Source organism: Festucalex cinctus, chromosome 16 (genome assembly GCF_051991245.1).
Source record: "Festucalex cinctus isolate MCC-2025b chromosome 16, RoL_Fcin_1.0, whole genome shotgun sequence".
In the NCBI taxonomy this organism is placed as follows: Eukaryota; Metazoa; Chordata; class Actinopteri; order Syngnathiformes; family Syngnathidae; genus Festucalex; species Festucalex cinctus.
The window spans coordinates 9,147,451-9,168,511 of record NC_135426.1 but is presented as its reverse complement, the minus strand read 5'-3'; the positions used below and the strand labels follow the sequence as shown (position 1 = coordinate 9,168,511).

The window sequence follows — 21,061 nt, the reverse complement described above, 5'->3', positions numbered from 1 at the left end:
AGAACAACAGTTGAGTTGACTTAACACAAAGCCGACTTCCTGCTGCCAAACAACTTTCTGGATTTGTCCTCGTTGCCAACAAATGAAAGAAAATGTCAACTTTGGTGTGCTAAGCCGGTAATAAAAATGCGTTCACGTGACTTTGCCAGAAGCCAAAAGGAGCAAGGACGAAGGCGGAAGCTGCTTTGCGCTGACATGGCCGAGCAGTCGAGAGTGACTGAGCTACAATGTGAACACAATGGAGGCTCTAAAACTAAACCCCCGCACCAACTTCACAACCTCACTGGTTACTTTTTTATCCTCGCTGGTTGCAACAAGACAAGGCCAAGCAGCAACGGCAGCAGCATCTTTAGGGTCATTCAAGGATTGAGGGACAATTTAGCCAACATTTTTTTTTGTAAAACACACCACTTTGTATCATTTTTAAAATAAAAACAGGTCAAACAAAAACATAAGGACTAGAAAAACTGGATGTACTGCAGGCATGTTTCAATGTCAACAACAGTTTTGTTTCGTTTTTATATATTGTTTACCTGAATTCCAATTGCTAATTTATCTTCAAGGGATACTTGACTCGTTGAGTCATTTTCAGCAGTAAAAAAAAAAAAATTTGTCTATAATTAATGTGGTAACTTCAAAAAGAAATTTTTCTACTTGCTGTCAACTGATGATGACATCACCTGTGTTGAGGAAGTAGGTAACGACCAATCATGGGTCAGTTTACTGACCAAACCCAGAAAACAGGTGAGGCATGATTGGCAATTACCTACTTCCTCAGCACAGGTGATGTCATCATCAGTTGACAGCTAGTAGAAAAATTACTTTTTAAAGATATTAATTGTACATAAAAAATAATGAAGTTATCAAATTCATTCTGGACATAATATTAACGTTTCACTGCTGAAAATTGCTCAATGAGTCAAGTATCTCTTTAAGAATCCATCATTGGATCCCTTAAGTTGAACCATTCGCTGTTTACTTTTTATTTTAATGTTAGCCTCATAGGATAATTGCTCAAGTCATTTCAATACCAATACAAAACACCAATGTACTTGCGAACTTTCATAAACATTTTCTATGTTTTCTACATGTATGATTTAAAATTTCATGAGTAAGGGCAGCAAATGTCCACCAATTCTGGAATGGCCATTTACCAGGCGGTTCATGTTTTTTGTAATTCCACCTTAACTTTCAGGGAAATGGTTTGGCCTTTGCTCCCCCGCAACCAGTTTGTCCACATACAGGGCCCGCCGTTGGAGCGAGGCACCTGCTGCCTCGCACTTCCTGCTTGCCGGCAGCCGATCGGCGGGCCTTCGCGTAAACACACCGCCTCGTTTGCCTGCAGTGTTGACAGGCGCCGCATTCCCGCTTCGCATCTGAGCTTCATCTGCTTAAGCAAAGGGACCCGAGCCGCTCTCACACATTCCCTGCTTGCTCGGGGTGTTTCTTTTATGCCTTTCTTCAACTCTTTTTGCTCAATTTGACATGTTGGAAGACCTTTAGTACTTTACAAACGTACATTTACACCATAGAGTCACATACAGTATGATACTCAATGTATATTTATTCGTGTTTGTGTATGTGTGCATGTGTTTGGATTTTGTCACTAGGAATCCTTTTTAAAAGTGTAAGCTCCTGAGCTGAGCTGTGTGCCTTTAAGGGGCCGTATTATCCATCCATTCATCCATCCATCCATCCATCCATCCATCCATCCATCCATCCATTTTCTTGACCACTTATTCCTCAAAAGGGTTGCGGGGGGTGCTGGAGCCTATCTCAGCTGGCTTTGGGCAGTAGGCGGGGTACACCGTGGACTGGTTGCCAGCCAATTGCAGGGCACACAGAGACGAACAACAATCCACACTCACAAGCACGTATAGGGACAATTCGGAGCGCTCAATTAACCTTGCATGTTTTTGGAATGTGGGAGGAGACCGGAGTGCCTGGAGAAGACCCACGCAGGCACGGGGAGAACATGCAAACTCCACCCAGGAAGGCCGGAGCCTGGACTCGAACCAGAGTCCTGGGCCGTATTATATGTAGCAAAAATACACAAACAGTTGTGCTTTGAGATACGCATGACTCATCTTGTGTTGCTTATGTTGTGTTACGATCTGTTTTTCATCTGATTTTTGCAGACTGACATCATAACAATACTCACAGGCCCGTATTCTTTATCCTCTGTGAAGAATCACATGACTGCAGTTTAAGTGTGACTTATAGTCGTTGTGAATCTCTTCTTTCTTTGTGTCTTTATGATTGAATTTTACCGCCCCCTGTGGTCAAGTCATGCACAGCAAACTTGATTTCTTTATACTTTACATTCTGTGCAATTATGTTTCCACTATACGTTTTTAGTTTTTATTTTTATGATGAAAGACACATTACCACAAGTTTATTTATTTATTTATTTATTTATTGTGGGGGAGGGTGGAACATATATTCTTTCTTGAAGCCACTGGGGTCCCACGGATCCCAAACTCGCTCCAAAAGTGGATCCTCATTTCTATATTAACAGCAGGTTGGAAAAAGAAAATATTTCTCTGGTTTGAGCTGTCTCCTGTCAAATAAGTCATAATTAATCTGGGCCCATCGCCAAATACGACATCTTCTCTTCTTCTTATCTGTGGTTGTTAGCGGCGGGCTAGCTTGTTAGCGCCACCATCAAAAGATTGACAGCTAATAATGATGTTGATAATAATAATAATAAAACTTGGCTCAACACATGGTGAAGGCCAATTATGTCTCACATTCCACATTTGGGAACGTTTGTGCCAGTATGTCAGAGTACTTATATTACGCTTCAAGTAAATCTTTACTTTTCTGCTTATTTCTGTGATGTAACAGTGTGGCTAATTTACATAATCCTACGCCACACCAGCACCAGATTTCTCCACTTGGTAGAGAAGCACAAAGAAATTCCGCAACAAAAGAACCATGCTGACATGGCGGAGCTTTATCAACCCAAGCCAAAAGGTAAGCAGAGCTGCAGTGTTAGCGGGCATTTGTGCACATTTCGATGGCTTGGGGATGAAATGTTGCATGTGATAATAAAGTGGAATCTCTGTGGGCATTGGCTTTAAATGAGAGAGTAGTATTAACATCTAAGTCTAAGATCGAACAAAATTTGCAAATTATAAACTAAATGTACGGCGTCATTGGTATGGTCCATTGTCTTGGGTCCCAGCTTGTAGATTTTCACTCACCATTGGCTAGGGTGGGATGAGACACCGAATAAGAACTTTGTTGGTTAAATACGTCAAGAATTCTTTAATCTTGGGCTATTTTGATGAATGCATGCCACAGACATGTTGAGGGCTTTTTTTGGGGAAAAAAATAACAGGAATTACAATAAATCTATTAGCCATTATAAGGCAAACAGCACATTTTGTTTTGATATTGTTAGTTCTTATGATGCAACATTGACATTTTCTACACACAAAAAACGTCGAGCAGGTGAACTGAAAGAATCCCCAGTTCAAATATTGTCCTGTTAAACTTTAAGCAGTGATTGGGATCACAAGCATAGTATCTGAATTGTGAACTGAAACTGGAAAAAGAAAAAGAATGTAATAAAAGCTGTTGCTCGCCTCCTGTGAAAACTCTCCCAGCTCTCGCCCCGGGAAAACGATGTGGGAAGCCAGGTCGTCCCGGGATGAGGGCAGTAAAGCGTTGACGAAAAGTAACACAACCCTCCTCATGTTCCCTTTCGTGTAACTTTGTCTGCGTATTTTCATTTTGATCTTTTATGCCAAATCATCTGCCCGTATTGGAAGGTTCCGCAACATTCCGACCGGAGCGCTCGAGTCCAAGTCGGGCGGCAAGTTGCAACGCATCTTATGTCGGGCAAGTCAAGTCGAGAACGAGGAGCGTCAGTGGAAAAAAGTTCATTTCTCTCATAATGACGCGTTGATGACTTATTTGGATTATTTTAATGTTGTCTTATAAAAGGCGGGCCACAAGTCGTACGCACTTTTTTCTTATAACTTATTTGTGGAAGGAGCAAAATGAAAGAATGAAGAAAGAAGTATAGAATAACAGACAATAAGAAGAAGAAAGAAAGAAAGAAGAAAGAAGAAGAAAGAAAGAAAGAAAGAAAGAAAGAAAGAAAGAAAGAAGAAAGAAAGAAAGAAAGAAAGAAAGAAAGAAAAGAAACCTTGATCAGAAACCCTGTGCTTTGACGTATAAAACTTTTTTTTGAACTCGTTCGTCTGTGCCCACTGGAGCTGAACAATTGTGCTCTGAACACTTCCTGGACCACGCGTGCGCCGGCCCGCCATTGGACCACAACATCGTATTTACCCAAGCGAGGTGGCATCCGATTGGTGGACGGCCAAGACAATGGAATGTGTCAACAGCCCCGGGGCCAGTGGACGGCCCAGTGTGTCTTTTAGGCTTTTTGTTGTAAGTGTCATCGGCGAAATGTGTGATCGCTCACTGGCTCGGTTACTCTCACGTACAATTCCTGACCAAATCTAGCAACAAAAAAAGCAATCATGCATGGCAATGTTGACTTACAGTATCAACAACCCGGACCCCAACCTCACAGCCTAGTAACCTTGAGCAAGGGCCTGGTGATCCTCGTCTTGGTAGTCCTAAAGTAGCCTTTGTAGGGTTAAAGGTGCAAAGTCTTGATACTTTTTGGTGGTTTTCCTTTCCTGCTACTAGTTGTGCCTACAACTCTTCAGCTTCAGAACTTTGGTAGCGCACTGTGCTCATATTATGTTAGCCAGTTAGCATTTGAGCATGATGCTAATACATTTCTAAGCATGTTTTCTTTTCGAAATGTAGCCTTATACCTTAGATATCTGTCTGTGCAAAGATGTTGTCATCCAACACCGCTAAGCGTGCAGCACCTGTCGCCGTCGATTTACGGCATCACTCGGCAGGTGGCCACGCGCCCCGCTAATCGCTGTGCTATTATGTTAGCAAAAAAAAAAAGACAGCGTAAGAGAGAGAGAGAGAGAGAGAGAGAGAGAGAGAGAGAGAGAGAGAGAGAGAGAGAGAGAGAGAGAGAGAGAGAGAGAGGAGAGAGAGAGAGAGAGAGAGAGAGAGAGAGAGAGAGAGAGAGAGAGAGAAACAACAGTGACAGTTGTGGCCATGCAAATGTTTGGAGGGCGGCACCAGGTGAGCTGCAGTTGGGGCCCCGGGCTTGATGACACTGGGGCCAATCAGGGGAGACAGCAATAAAACACACCCTGAGAGATGCCTTTTTTTTTTTTTTTTTTTTTTAAATAACTTATCAATCGGATTTTACAACTAAAGTAATTCGGAAGATGTCAAATAACTTACTGATAAAACATTTTATTTTATGCTTATGCGTCCTTTTAAATCCACTTTTCAATCGGTAAAGTCAGTTCAATGGCATTTGCGAAGAGAATGCCATTGGTTTTGTTTGGCTTTAGGTAAAATAATTTTGCTTATTTTTTCTGGTAGCCATGAGGTTACTTTTAAGTCTATGAAGTCAGTTCAATATTATTTGCCAACTAACTGAATGCAAATAAGCTGGCTCATGTTCAAATCAACTTTATTTGTATGTACGTTTGGCTGTAAGCTTTTTTGGGTACTACAATGTTTTTGTTCATTGACATTAGCATTTAGCGTGGTTGTTTGGTGATCCTACACAAGGATGCGTTAAATGCCATTTTTTTTTTTTTTTTTTTACTAAGAAGGATATTTGATATGTGATTTACATTTAAATAGCGACACGGGGCGGTCTACAAAATGGCTGGCTAGCCGATATTATGCAAGGCTCCTTTGATGTAAACCCCTGCGAGCTGCATACTTTCAATCCAAAGTCTTGTTTTTGCATCAAATGGTTGGTTTTCATGAATACGCCGAACATGCGTGCGCGTGCGTGCACGTGGATGTTTATGAGGGTTTAGACTCGTCATCGGCGAGGCCGTCCAAGAAGCCTCGGGGGCACATCGCTAAAAGAGATAATTATCTTTTATCTTCCATGTTGTGACGGGAGATTACGATTGAAATTTACGATTGTTACCGAGACAATGGAACGCCACACATTGCTTCGTGTGTTTTTTTTTTTTTTTTTTCCAAGCCTCCCGAACAAGTGAGGGAACTCCCACAATGCCACAGTGCTTCAGCCTTGAGGTCTTTTCCCAAACGAAGATAAAATTAAAAAGAAAACGATGTAATCCCGTGAATTATCTTTAATCTCCACCATCGTGTGTCACTTGAAATCATCTTCATGTGCTTTGTGTAGATTTCAGCACACTAATGTCATTCATGAATCAAATGACAGCAGGGGAACCGTTTTTGGGTCCTGGTGGACTTGCGTCCATGTGAACTTGTGTCCGAGCATAATTGGATCTGAGAGTAATTGTAGAGTATCCAAGTTTGCTTAATATCCTAGTGTACTTGTGTCCTCATGGACTCGTGTTGTCTATTTGTGTCCTAGCTTTATTTTTGGTCCTTCATAAGTGTGAGAATGCTTGTAGTGTATTTTGCATACTTGGCTCTAAGCTGTTTATTTATTCTGAAGGGTAAATCTAAAATGAGTTTGAAATGATATTGAAGTCTTTTGGTTTCATAGTTTGGGCTTTTTTAGGGCTCTTAATATCAACAATTATCAATTATTAATGTATTTTGACAAATGGTGCATGGGTTTGGTCCCCAAACCCTGTGAACAGTGAAGCTTCACTCTACTGCATTTAACACCCCCATCCCCGACATTCAAAGACTGACTGGAATTTGAAATAAAGAATTTCATCCGTCCGTCAACTCCTTCTGACCCAAAGTGAAGACAGATATTCCCTAATGTCAGACCCCACGCCTACAAATCTGTCGTCACTTTAACCTGAGGAAGACTTTTGAAGGACAAGAAAAGAAAAAAAACAATGGGGATCACACAGAGTTGAAGAGTTTGGTATTAGAGCAAGACTGTTGGGGTTAGACGAAGGCCATGACGTCCTGACGTGGGGCGAGAACTTACTCTTGGGACTCGAAACTTTTCTCAGGACAAATAACTACTCTTGCAACTGAAGCTTCTCTCTGAACTTTGTACCTTCTCCCCAGGCTAAAACTTTCTCTTGGGACCAAAAACATCTCAGAAGTACAACTTCCTGACGTGGAGCTAGAACCTACCCTTGGGACTTAAAACATTTAGCAGAACAAAAACCTACTCCAGCGACTGAAACTTCTCTCTGAACTTTTACTTTCTCTCCTTGTTAAAAAAAATTCTTGTGATTAAAAACTTCTCTCAGGAGTAGAATCTCCTTATAACACTAAAAACCTACTCTTGTAACTGTTTTCTTTAGCCCGGACTAAAACCTTGACTTGGGACTAGAAACTAGAAACTAGAACCTCCTCTCTGTACCAGATCCCGCTTAGTGACTACAACCTACTCCCCGGACTTGAACCTTCTTACTGGACAAAATCTCTTTATTAGGGTCACAACCTTCTCTCAAGACTAAAACCTCCTCTCGGGCCCTTACATTCGCTCAGAACTAAAACCTTCATTCTTGGGACTAGTACCTTCTTCTAAGGACAATAACCTTTTCTTGGGAGAAAAAAACTCTCATGGCTAGAAACTTTTTCTTGGGCCTAGAGCCTGCTTTTTGATACTTTTACCTTCTGCGTGGACTAAAACCTCTGTGGAATAAAACTCTCTTTCCTCTAAGGATTAAACTTTCCTTCTAGACTAGAACCTTCTCTACCAGCACCTACTTTGGGGACTAGACACATCACTTTGGACTCAAACCTACTCTCAGGACTTGAACCCTCTCTTGGGATTAAAACATTCTATCAGAACTAAACTTCCATGAGTAGAACCTAATTTAGTGAACTTCTCTCTGGAGTAACACCTCTCAGGACTAGAACCATCCATCAGGGCTAAGATTTGTCATTTCTCCTTTAGGACGAGAACCTTCCCTTCTGACTGAAACCTGTTAAGACTACAACCTCTTGAGAACATTCTCTCTTGGTTGACCCATGCCTACAAATGTGTTGTCACGTTCACCTGAGAAAACTCTGGAAAGGCAACAAAATAACATGAAAACGAGTGGGATCACACACAGTTGAAGAGCCAGGCGGTTGAGGTCAGACGGAGGCCACAGGGTCCCAGCGTGGGGCAAATCTCCCCTTCAATCCTTCTATACACACACAATTCCCATTCCCATCCTCCCCTTGAACTCGCTACTAAAAACAGCAGCAGATCTCCTCATTGGTCACGCGGATCCCGAACAAATGACAGCCAATATTTGAGCCACACGGGCATATGTTACTTATTCGTCTCTATGTGCTCTCTGAGTGACTGGCGACCAGTCCAGGGGATTGACTGCCTCAAGATTACTTTCTCCCCGCTCTCCTAAAAAATAATGTCAGCTTTCATTGAATGCTGAAGTGTTCATAGGTGTGATTGTCTGTATGTGCCCTGACTTTGGCTAGCGACTGGTGTATTTGTTTTATTTTATTTTTTTATGTATATACTGTATGCCATGCTACTGAGTGGCAACCAGTCCAATGTTAACCTAAGTTGTCCTGTTACTTCCTGGTGACCAGTTCAGGGTGTAACCCTCTCTCGCCCAAAGCCAACCATGGTATGGTCCATATCACCCATGATCCTAATGAGGATATCAGGGAGATTACGGATTTTTGTTTTTTGTCTCTTAAAACTTTTGGACCCACACCAGTAGGAGGAACAATCATGTCAGCCCCCTCTCTCACAAGTCCCCACCCAAGCGCCCACCCAGCCGTTCGTTGTTTGATTTGCGAGTGTTTACACGCGCGCTTCCCGTGGAGGTTTTTCCTGTCACGCAAAAAAAAAAAAAAAAAAAAAAAAAAAAAGGACGGCTCAGGATCACAACGCTAACATGTCAACAGAGATTAAACTAGTTTTATTATTTTTAAACAAGGGAAGGAGGGAGAGGGGGGGGGGGGGGGGGGGACTCGGTAAGGTAGGGTTTACTAAACAAAAACAACCAAAAAAGCAGCCATATTTTACACTAGTGATTATTATTATTATTATTATTAAATTTTTACAACCATTCATTCTGCATAACATAAAGAAATAATTCTACATCTTTGTTTCTTTCGTATTTTTGGTACTCTGATTTTTTTTTTTTTACATACAAATAACAAATACAGGAACTTTTTTTCACAATGCATATCATCATCTGTCAAGTGTATGTGTGCGCGTGTGTGCGTGTATGTGCGTGTGTTAACACAAACCAACAGGCCGAGACTTAAAGCACATCCAAAAATAAAAGGAAAGGCGTTAACGTTATCTTTACACGGACTTGTGGCCTGTGTCCTCGTACCCTTCTTCAAGTGTCCTTTTTTTCTCGTTAGATGTATTTCATACAATTTGTACAAACGTCCTGTTAAACAGGTGCGAGACCAGCCAGAAAGTTTATGTCATCTTTTTGGATGTTTTTTGTACACAAATGGAGATCCTTATCCGAGGAGGAATCAAATGTCCGAGCAGTTTGAGTCCGTTTCCCCCTTTGATTTTTATAAAAAAATAAGATCAAGTGAAGATGTCTGTGGAGCTTCTCAGTCATCAAGTTCACAGTAGTCCGCAAAATATTTATTAGAAGCGACTGGATTCTTGTTGGTTGCTGAAGATTTTTTGACTTTAGTCCAAAAGGCTTCTTCAATCCATGCAAACAAGTGGCCACTAATGCCCATTGGCCGCCAAATTGGTCAACAACCACTTGGTATGCAAAACGTTGATACCTTCATTCAGGACCAAAATCTACTTTTGGGACTAAAAACCTACACTTGGGACAAGAAGCTTGGAATACCTTCACTTGGGACTAGTCCTTCTCTCAGGAGTAAAAACTACTCTTCAGACTAGTACCGTCTCACAGGAACAGGATTCCTGGGACTTGGGCCTTCTCTCAGGGCCAGTACCTTGTCTCGGGACTATAATCTTCCTTTGGACTAGAGCCTTTGCTATGGACTAGGACCTTCTCTCAGGAGTAAAACCTACTCTTGGAAAGAGGACCCTCTCTAAGTACCAATGCTTTCTCTCGGGACTGAAACCGACTCATTGGAGTTGATCCCCCTTCTCTTAGGAATAAAATCTACTCTTGGGAGTTAAACCTTTTGGATTTTCATTCAGGAATTGGACCTACTCTCTGGGATTGAGAACCCTTCTTTCGAGACTAGGTTTCCCGACTCCCCAAGTAAAATTTCGAAGTGAAGAAGCCTTTTGGAGCATGAAGCGTCCAGTCGCTGCCGTTCAACTTTGGCGGATGAACTGCAGCGGGGGGTTAAAGTGGCGTCTAGCCCATGGCCGTCACCATGCTGGACGGGTGGTGGGGTGCGAAGGAGGGGTGCATGGGCGTAGGGGTGCTGAGCATGTGGCCGGAGTGCGGGAAGGGCGGGAAGGAGGACATGTGGCGGGAGAGAGCGGCCGGGCTGAATGAGCTGCTCTTGTCCATCAGGCTCTTGGAGAAGTCGTCCATGCCGCCGTCCTGCAGGGACTTTTTGCTCTTCTTAGACTTGCTGGACATCTTGCGGTTGCGCGTCTGGATGCCTTCCTTCTTCATGGTCAGAGGTCGGTTGATCTGCTCTCCACAGGGATGATACAAAAGAGGGCAGGTTAGTATGATGGCGACCAAAGTATGGAAACAGCATTCGCATTCAAGATGGGTCTTCTCTCAAGAGGTTAGCATATTAGCTTCTTGTTTATTCTTTGCCATTAAGGCGTAAATACTTTTGTACAGTGTCATCCGCATTAAAGCTGTGTCTGTGTGTTGGATTTCAGTCGTTTCAATCGGCAATTAAAGCCGACAGAGGTGGCAAATCCAGGTCCAGAAAGTAAAGACCCTGCCACAGTTAAGCTTTAGCCCCAGGTGCTCGCTAGCTAGCTCCCTAGCAGGTAAACGAGCACCATGGGAGCTAGCTAGCTAGAACCTGGGGCTAAATCCAAACTGTGGCAGGGTTTTTACTTTCTGGAGCTGGATTTGTCACCTCTGAAAACCGACTGATCTCAATACTGCCGACTACCTGGTACAATTTTGGCATAGTAGTGTTACTCATTGGGCAAAACTACGAGTGCCATATGTTCTGTTTGTATGTTTTGCTGCGCTGGGTGTGATAAAGTATCAGTTTTTGACAGTTTATAACTACCATAAGATTGATGCTAATTTCAGTTAGCCGGTCGATAGCGTTTTACATTATATGTAAGCATTAAGTTGGACTTGTTTTAAGTTAATGAACAATGTTTTGGCACAATTTCTGGCAAAACAGTGCTTTTTGGTGTATGGCTTAATGGTATAGGAGTGGCACTAATAGTACACTACCAGTTTGCTTACTAGCAAAGACAAAGAGTGTACTAGATTGATAAGAGCATCAAAGACACAAATGATTCCTTAGAAGTATATTTCTTTTTCGAATGGAGTGTCTCGTTCATGCCAGGAGGAAAGAAGCAAGGGATGGTTTGGGGGGAGTATGTGGGGTTAGGATGGATGGGGATTCCGCCTGGCAACCACCACCACGGGCCAAGTCCTCCTCGACAGTGTGGCTTTCTCGTCCCGGCTGCCATTCTGCAGTTTAGCCGGCAAGAAGCGAGATGATGGAATTTGGGCTGTGGGCAGGATTATGGATGGGGGAGGTTGGGCTAGGGTGGGCGTGGGGTTTGTGGATGAGGCCGACTGGCTCCCTGATCTTTTCCGAGCATTTCTTCTTCCCGGGGAAATGGGAGCAGGGATTTCTTTCTGGCTCTGGCGCGGTCCGTCTCAAACATTTTTTCGCTGACTCCAAAAGCGGAGCGGTCGCTGTGATTACTGCCGCGCACCCTCGCCCCCACGCCCCCCTCCCTTGCCTGCTCCCCGAACACTCATGTGGTTTCATTGGCTAACTGGCAACTCGGAATTGAGTGACTTTTCTATGCTTTCCAGGTGGACCGGACCTCCACTCTTTGATAGCTTCCAATTGGGTGACCAGTTAACTTCTTAGCGGGACTCAAAAGTCAGCAAAAAAAAAATGTGATTTGCGCCAACAAATTTGGGGGACTTTTTCCTCAATGTTAGCTCAACTGGAGAATCCTCCCATGTATCCTTTTTCTATCTCCTTGGGTGAGCTGAAGCCAATCCCAGCTGACTTTAGGCGAGAGGCAGGCTAGACCCTGGACTGGTCAACAGACAATCACAAGGCACAAAAAGACAAACTATAGACTTGTTGCTAGTCAATGTCAGGACTCATAATATACTGTATGTAAAAATGAGGGACTGGTCGCCCATCAATGTCAGAGCCCATTTAGACAAACGATGGACCGGTCGCCAGACGGCATATACGGAAATGACGGACTGGCGTTGTTTCAATGTCACAATTTCCATTCATGCTAGTTTCCATGAGTCCGCGAATGGCACACTGGATTACATGTTAGCATTGAGCCAGTGAACTTTGATGAGAGGGAATTATTCACTGAATTCTGACCTCCTTATGGCCAACAGCAACATGGGAAAATGATTTACCAGGAGTGGAGCAGCGTGACGGGAAAGCCAGCCGGACGAGATATTCTTCATCGTACTTTATTATTATTATTATTTTGGATTTTCCAACTTGATGGAAATGGAAAGCTTTTTGTGGCCTGCAACTCCCCAGGGTGCTTTCAGGCTTTGGGGATGTGCAAAGATGACAAGGGAATAATATGTTGGTCAAAGAAGAAAAAAAATAAAATAATAATAGGATTTTAATTAAGCGCCTTCTTTAATATTCACAGCGGCTGCCAATAAAATCATTAATTCACTTTATCAGCTGCAGCTCTGCGGGGACAATTAGCGCTCGGGGACGTGAGGGGAAAGCAAAGATGAGGTGGGGGGGGCAGAGGGGGCGGGAGGAAGGTGACTCGTGTGCATTATTTATTTTGCACTACTAACTGTAACATTCTGCCGTTGACACTGTCGAAGTAAAGTAACAAAAACCAAACCTATCAGAAAAATATACAAAAACGCAGTTTGCTATTGATTGATACCCAATATAATTCAGTACAGTACAAATACTCAACTCCTAAGTAGTCATTGATACCAATACCAAGTTCTGATACCACTGATACTTTTGACACATAACATTTCGCTAAAAAAAGAAAACAAAACAAAACGACAGATAATTACAAAGAAATGTGGCCAGGTCACTATTAATCTCTTTTTTTTTTTTTTTTTTTTTTTTTACAATATACAGTAATTAATGTCGACACTCTGTAATAAAAATATGAAATATAACTCCTTGTTTGTGTTGTCCTTTGCAATGTTTTTGTCTTTGTTGTTTATCTATTTATTTTTTAATATTCCTTTTGGTGTCAATTTACATTCTGCATGTTGTCCAAATTAAATAAATCCATTGCTGGCTTTATAAAAAGACACAAAAAAAACAAAACAGAATCTGCTGTGTGAAAGATGCCACATTTGAAAGTTTTTCCCAAGGGTATACTATGTATATATATATATTTTTTTTTGTATTATTAAATGAAATAAATAATGTGCCAACATTATTGCATATTTAAGCAACACTTCTTTATCCAAAGTGAAATCCACATCCAAAATTGCACTTTGTCCAGAAAAACATTTCTATGTTTGTACATGTTACAATGTATTTAAACATGCATTTTTTTTTTATAATTGTTAACTGATTGACTTTTGTTGAAGTGAAATCGTAAAAAAAGCAAAATCTCCAGTGTATAAGGCAAAATATGGCGTAAACGTCAATCCTTAAGGCCGCCCCCCCCCCAAAAAAAAATTTAAAAAAAATGTTCCAACATCCAATGATGTGTGCTATTTAAGAAAATATTACACTTGCACAGCCTTCCTTCATCCAAAGTGAAATCCAGCATTCCAAAATCATGTACATATTTCACCTTTCCTTCTATAAACAATTAGCATTGGTGTTCTTTTTGCATTCATCGGAAAACAAAAGCTGAAAAATGATAGCCAATATTTAATATTTCAACCAAATTTTAGACTATCAATAAAGTTGCAATGATGACTAGGTTTCCTGTGCATAATACACTGTTTTTGAACTCATTATGAGTCTTTAAAATAATGACAAGGTGAAATCCTCTCCAAGTAGAAAATTGGGCAGAATTTGGAGATTTTGCTTTGTTTGGTAAACTTCTACTATGGTTTTTTTTCTCTCTCTCTTTTTTTTATTTTTTTTATGGTGACTTACTGTGCCTTTCACGTTATGACTATACTTCCCATCCACGAAAGAAACTCATCACTAATTTGATTTAATTGGAGACGGGGGTGTTACTTTCATGTATGTGTCCTTTGAGTGTGTTTATTTTTAATTTAAGTTAATTTATCGTGCAATTTTATGTTTCTTAATCCACTGTTTCTTACACCTTGTATGTTTTTTTCTTTTCTTTCTTTCTTTCGGTGCCATTTCCTGCGTGTCAGCGGTGTGTTTCGTTGTTTTAGGTGAACTTACATTGTGCAGCTTGAAGTAGAGTCCGCAGGCGTTGCACACGGGGTCGCCGTTGGCGTTCCGCCTCCACAGCGTGGTGGTGGTCGTCTGGCAGTTGGCGCACGACGTGCCCGCGCGCCTGGCCGCCGACTGCACACACACACACGCACACGCACGCCACCATAAGTGTGCGCATGCGCATCAAGACAAACACGCGCTTTCTTGTATATGACTATTCCTGGAAAAGGTGACAGTTCTCTCCAGTGTTTGAAACCAAGACGACATGGGGAGGAGGGGGGGGGTAGCAAAAGGAGCAGATGGAGGCGCGTTGCATGGCGATGGGCTAAAAATAGCACAAGTGCAGAAGAAACATTTCCTAAAAGCTGAGATAAAAGCGCAGCCTTGACACGCTGCAGCCATTAAATCTGATTAAATGTCCTCCTGAGAAAAAAAAAAAAAAAACGGGCTTCAAATTTGGATGCGAGTGATTATTTTGGTGAGGTGCACTAATTAAAGACATGCATTTTTTCGCTCCGGGGAGCTGCAGCGGAGCTTCCACTGATGGATTTAGCTGCCTGACATTGATGTTCTAATCTTACGCTCCAAAAAATAAATAAAAAATCAAATCAAAATCAATCGTCAGGTGAGCGCGAAGGAAACGCTTCCGTGACGTTTTTGCAATTAGACGCCAGGCAGAGCTGGCCTAATAACCCCACGCGATGATGACGTATGTGTTGCATCCAAATGTGACGAGCCCGCTTGTTTTTTTTTGTTTTTTTGTTTTTTTTTCTTCAATATATATATAAGCAGAAATCCTCGAAAAACAAGCGCAGCAGCTCTGATTTGGACTCTTATCTCACATCCTGCACACTTTTCCTGCTTGTAGGCGCTACAAAAGACTCCTAATGTAAATATATATATGGTCGACCTATATTTGGCTTTTTTTTTTTTTTTTTTAAAGAGTGTGTTAAAAGAAAGTAAAATCAGGGGTGTCCAAAGTACAGCTCGGTGTCATTTAGTGGCCCATGGCTTCGAGCAAAAATATTTAATATTTTATTTTTATTTTTTTAAGCGGATGTGATCTGAAAAACTTATGCAACTGCAAACCAGAGGGGGAAATTTAGTATTGAGCTTTGCTAGACATGCTAAGAAACGTATGAGCAACATTTCTCCAAATTACAAAAAATATATATAGTTTTGCTGCAAAATGACAAAAAAAGCTTTTTAAAAATTTTTTTTTTTAAAAGAAATGTTCAATGCAGTGGCGGATCTATTGTAGCGGGAAAAGGGCAGTAGACCACCCCCAATTAGGCTTGATCACTTTGCAGAAAAAGTTGTAGCAAATAAAAATAATTTATAATTGTTGGCAGGTTGGTTTGAGCACAAATAAGACTACTGATGATGATCATGTGAATTTCAACCATGAAGTGTTTTATTTTTATGTTCACCTGCATTCTTTCTCTTATTTGTCGACCGAAAATGTCTTAATTTAAATATACATGATTAAAATGTGGAAAAGTGGTATATTTTTTTTTGTTTACATCAGTTTACATATAGAGTACAATCAAAGACCTATTTTTTTCTATGTTTGAGTGAAAACTGAAGTAGTAGGCTAACAGATTTAAAAAAAAAAAAAAGGATTGGCCTGGCATTGGTCACGTCAATTTGAACAACAACTTTTGCTGTTGCAATTTTTTTTTTCTCATGCTAGCAGAAATGACAATAAAGATTGATTGAAAAACTTTGGCACAAGATCACTTAAATTAGCCATGTAGAACTATGCTGGAATTTGACTATAACTCTTTTTTTTTTAAATTATTTTTGTTTTATTCCTTGTATTGCTTTTATCCAAGATGTGCGCTTACTTTTTTTTTTTTTTTTGTCTAGCACAAGTTCACGGATTGCTGTCGATGTGAATTCTGTTTGGACACCCCTAATGTTCAAACATCTGATTTGAATGCAGGGCTGCACGACACTATTAATAAGGATCAATGACATGACAGTAGCAACGCCACTACAATTTTTCCTTTTCTCTTCCAAAATCATAACGAGAATAATACACAGTGCAGCTTTTTTTTTCTTTTTTTTTTTTTCTTTTAGGATCTGAAAGCAGAGACCTGCACTTGTCGAGTCAATTTCCTGCAGCTAATAGGCCTACTTCTTCCTGGAGAGGGAAACACAGAGAGAGAGAGAGAGACGCACATGTCATCAAGAGATGCCAGCATGGCGCGTGCACGTACCAGCCGCCGCTTGGGCTTGATGAGGGGCCGGTTCTGGCCGTTCATCTTGTGGTACAGGCCGCAGGCGTTACACAGATAGTGTCCCGTACCGTCCCGCCGCCACAGCGGGGTCGACGTGGCGCCGCAGTTCACGCACTCCCTGCCCTCTGCAGGCCGCGCGCACACGCACGCACACAAAAGACACAAACACACACGCCCGCAGGTCAGTTGAAGCCAACGCACGCGCAAAAGCCTACATTTCATCTCAAAAAGGCAAAAAGGGACGTTGGATGGGAAACATCATGACTTCTTCAACGCAACATAACGTCTGTGAAGGTCCATTTTTCTCAAATCAAAAAAATCTAAAAATACTTATAACTAGTTTAAACAATTTGACAGAATTTTCCGTGTTGAAATAATATTTTCAAAAAAAAGCACACACTGTACTTTAGTTCGTCTGAAATAACGACGAAAATATATTCTCATAAAACCTATTTTTGGAAAATTCCAACATGCAACGCATTTTGTAATATGCTCTTGTTTGAATGACTTGAGGTGCGCGTGCATGCTTGGTGAACGTTTTTTGGTGTGCGCGCGCTCATTCAGCCTCTTTTAGACTATATAGACAAACATTTGTTGCTATTGCGTTGTACAATTTAATAAAGATTCAATTTCTTGTTTTCCCCACATAAAAATATTGGAACAAAAAGTCTTATTAGGAGAAGGATGACGTCTTTAAATGCACATGATCCTCCCATTAATAATAATCCCAATGATATGCATCGACTAATCCGACAGATTTTAATCTCATTACCAAAATAAAATTAATGCGACGCCTATCTGCTTATGTGGTGACGTGTTTTTTGTTTTTTTGTCAAGTAGATGTGAAATGCGGAATTGTTGCCTTTTTTTTTGCAAAGTGTGGGATGCAGGAAGAGTGAGAAGCGAGGGAAGCTGAGGCCTACCTGAACACGACCTTGTTTTTGGTCTTGTTTTGGAACCATAACTAGAAGAGGACCCACCTATCAGGCTACTTGGTGGGAAGAGGCCTGGCCCGTATTCGGGGACATAGGGTGGGTAAGTGGCGATGGGGTGGTGGGCCGCCGCCGCCGAGGCGCCGGGGGGGCACGGCCCGAGCGCCGCCGCCGCCCCGCGGCCGTGCGCCGTCTCCAGTTTCATGCTGTCGGCCAGCGTCACCTGGTACTTGACGCACTCCTTGTCCTCGGGGCGCTGGCCGCCGCCGCCGCCCCCTCCGGAGCCCGGCGTGGACAGGCCCGGGTCCGGAGACACGTCCTTGGGCGGGGTGGGCGGGAAGGTGAACAAGTGCGGGCTGGAGTGGCCGCCGGACAGCGACGACGACGACGACGACGAGGCCGGCGGGTAGACGGACAGGCCGGCCGGGGAGCCGTGGTGGTGCAGGGGGTTCTTGGGGAAGGGGCTCAGGTTCCACGGGGACGCGCCGTGGTGCGCGCCGATGCCTTTGCCGCCCGCGGCCTCCAGCCACGGCAGCGAGCCGTGAAGCAGCGACGGTCGGCACACCTGGCTGCCTGAGACACACAGCCGCCACCCCCCACCAAAAACAAACGAAAAAAATCACTTCTTGCACACTTGAAAAGCACATTTCATGACTTTCAATTGGGGGCAGACATGGTTGGGATCATTCGCCTTCGTTTCTCTTTGTTATAATGCGCACAAAATGATGCTGTGAAAATCACTTTATTCACATTTCGTCTTCAAGAATGTGACCAGAAAAAGCACAATTTGCTTTCAATCGTATTTTTGGAACATTTACGCTACAAACAATCCACTTCAATTTCAAGTATACGTTAAACGCCAAAAAAATCACTTTTACATTACACACAAGATAAAAAAAAAAAAAATCATCAACGTTTCATCTCACGTGAGCACGTTTAACAAGAAGAAATCAAAAAATATCATCTTGCTCCGGGAAATGAAAGGTTACAAAACAAGAAAATTCCAAGAATAACTTCTTGAAATCTTGTAAAGGTTTTAATCTTGCGGGAGGTGTGAGCGCAACTTCATTTACACATCATATGAGCCTCCTATTAAAATATGAATTTTCAAAAGCTTGTCGTTTTATGGAAATAAGTCAGATGCTTTTAAAAAATTGGATTCTCTCCCCGTGAGCCAAACTCGACGTGCACATTCAAAATAATAAACAAACACGTCTCAATGTAAACATAATAAAAATCTCGTTTCTCTTATTCTTGTCAACTGAGGAATTTCGAAGGCCCCCACAAAGTGATTTGAAAAAATTGACACTTGAACAGTTGAAAAGTGTTCCCTTTGGTGCAGACGCAAGGTTGTACTCACTGTGCGGAGGCGGCGGGTATCTCTGCACGGCCCGCACCGAGTTGCCGTAGTAGGGCGAGACGTGATTGCCTTGGGCGTCGATATTAAAGAGTACATCCACATCGTCGGCCAGCGGATACTGCGACGGGTCCATGTACGAGTGGCCCAGGCCCGGGTGATGCGAGCCGGGATGCTGTTCGTTGAGCACGGCCGGGTGCGGGTGGCTCATCCAGCGGGGCTGCTCCGCGCTTACCTCCATGTCGCCTCCTCCTCGATCTCCTCCGTCTCCTTTTTTTTTCTCTTCTAAATGTTCGCGCGTGCAGAGGGGTCGGGGAGGGAAAAGGGTGGCGGGGGGAGAAAAATCCTGTTTTCTCTCGCCGTCTGCGTCAGGTTAAATCCACAACCGTGCCACCTGCGCACATAGACAGAGGCGGTTAACGTCCCGCCTGACACGCACGGAAGGAGGCGATACGTCCAACATGGAGAAGTCGCACGAGGAGATCCTCGACTTGGCAGGAAACAAAGTCAATCTCTTGCTGATTATTTTTTTTTCGTTTGTTTTGATTTTTATTTGTATTTCGTGCTCGTCCTGTTGTTGCTTTTCAGAAGAAGAGGTGACGGAGGTGACGTGCACTCAACAGGTTCGCGTGCGTAAGAGTGACCGGAACGCACCCAAGCGGCGTGTTGCACCCACTCGGGCCTCCCTCCCTCCTTCCCTCTCTCTCCTTCTCTCTCTCCCCGCCTCCCTCTCTCTTTACACTGAAGGCATTCTTTCCGGATGGCGCCAGGCGGCTCAGTGCAGCAGACAGCTGCGGCGCGACGCAACTTAAGGAGGGTCCTGCATGCATGGGTGAGGAGGGGGGAGGCCAAAAAGTGGGCCGGGCTTGTCCTAATTGAATTGGAGCCTTTTTTTTTTTTTTTTTACTATCATTTCAGATGAACATTAGAAGGTTTGAAAGATCGTCGAAGTTAAACTGCTGGAAAAGCGGCGTGGCGCGGCGCATGCGCGCTGCGTGGGGCCGGTGCGCGTTCCATTGCACCATTGCGTCCTCTCGCGGTCACATGACTCGTCAAAGCATGCACGGGGGTCCCCGCGTGCACGCGCACGGGCGATCAAGTTCAAGCGGGGCGCGCACGCGCAATGGTGATCCTGAAAATGGGTTCGATCGAGTCCATTTGAACTTTCAATGGCTCAATTGACACAAAGATGTGATTTCTATTCTGCACCAGCTAAAAAAAATAAAAAAAAGAATTGAGACGTCAGTGAGTCACGTGACATTGACTGTATTGACACAATTGGCCTGGACGTCAGCCGTTAGGAATGTTGAGACAATAAAAACATCCTCATACTAAAGAAATGCAATCACCCAATTATTTTGTGTTCATAAATGAGAAGACAGATTTTAAACAAAATTCGATTCAAACAATTCCTGTTATTAAAGACAATCATTGCAAAATGAGCTTTAAAATGTATTATTATAAACATGGTTGCCTGTTTTTTTCCCCACTAAATATTTCTCCAAATCTGATTACTATCCAACGATCAAAATATGTAAAAAAAAAAAAAAGATTAGGACAACAAGGCAAACATGTTTGCCCAAATTGCGAAAATAAAAATGAACAAAGGAGAAATATATATATTTAATTTGAAATGTTTTTGACATTTTGAAAGCCAAATTGTTCACTGCTATTATATTTTGTTGCTATATTTTACACAAAAATATTCCCTCACATCCAGAAAGCTAAAATAAGAAAAATACATCACGTGGCACACCTGACTGACGTCACCACCAATGCAAAATTTGGTATAAATGAAAAATAAATCTCTTATTGTTATTCTAGCGAAGTTTTACATTCATAAGTCTAAATTTACACATAAGAAACCATCCTTTATTGATTTTTTTTGTATCCATGACATTAAATTATTTTTTGTGATTTTCTTTTTGTCTGTGTCCGCAAGCTGTAAAAACAAAACTATTGCAAACTTTATAATCTATGATTTTGTATTATCCTATTCTCTTTTCTTTCACTTATACTATTGATTATATTTTGTTTAGCTTTTAAATGTTTTAACTTCCCTGGCGTGTTCTGTTCTAATTGTTTATATTGTATAGAATGATTGTATTCAATTTTCCCCCATATTATGTATAGTTATTGAG

At 42.2% G+C, this 21,061-nt stretch overlaps 1 protein-coding gene across 10 annotated transcripts; it reads right to left on the bottom strand.

Moving 5' to 3' along the window:
- Positions 1-8,952: 8,952 nt before the first annotated feature.
- gata3 (GATA binding protein 3) lies at positions 8,953-19,704 on the bottom strand. 10 transcript variants are annotated; one of them, XM_077499711.1, is made up of 6 exons: positions 18,924-19,694; positions 17,555-18,136; positions 16,700-16,756; positions 16,488-16,534; positions 14,395-14,520; positions 8,953-10,532 (listed from the first exon to the last, which is right to left on the bottom strand). In XM_077499711.1, exons 1-6 carry the CDS (start codon positions 19,159-19,161, stop codon positions 10,248-10,250), a joined length of 1,335 nt encoding a protein of 444 aa, XP_077355837.1. In that variant the 5' UTR covers positions 19,162-19,694; the 3' UTR covers positions 8,953-10,247. The 10 variants fall into 10 exon arrangements, with proteins under 10 accessions (XP_077355837.1, XP_077355839.1, XP_077355835.1 ...); XM_077499713.1 differs by having other exon boundaries at positions 17,612-18,136; XM_077499709.1 differs by having other exon boundaries at positions 16,488-16,756; positions 17,612-18,136; positions 18,924-19,696.
- Between the last annotated feature and the right edge of the window lie 1,357 nt (positions 19,705-21,061).

Coding starts and splice junctions, on each gene's coding strand:
- gata3 (XM_077499708.1), bottom strand. CDS start 19,161: ATGGAGGTAAGCGCGGAGCAGCCCCGCTGGATGAGCCACCCGCACCCG. Junction 16,757..17,554: donor AAAAACAAGGTCGTGTTCAG/GTAGGCCTCAGC, acceptor CGCGGCCTGCAG/AGGGCAGGGAGTGCGTGAAC. Junction 14,521..16,487: donor AATTGACTCGACAAGTGCAG/GTCTCTGCTTTC, acceptor GTGTGTGTGCAG/TCGGCGGCCAGGCGCGCGGG.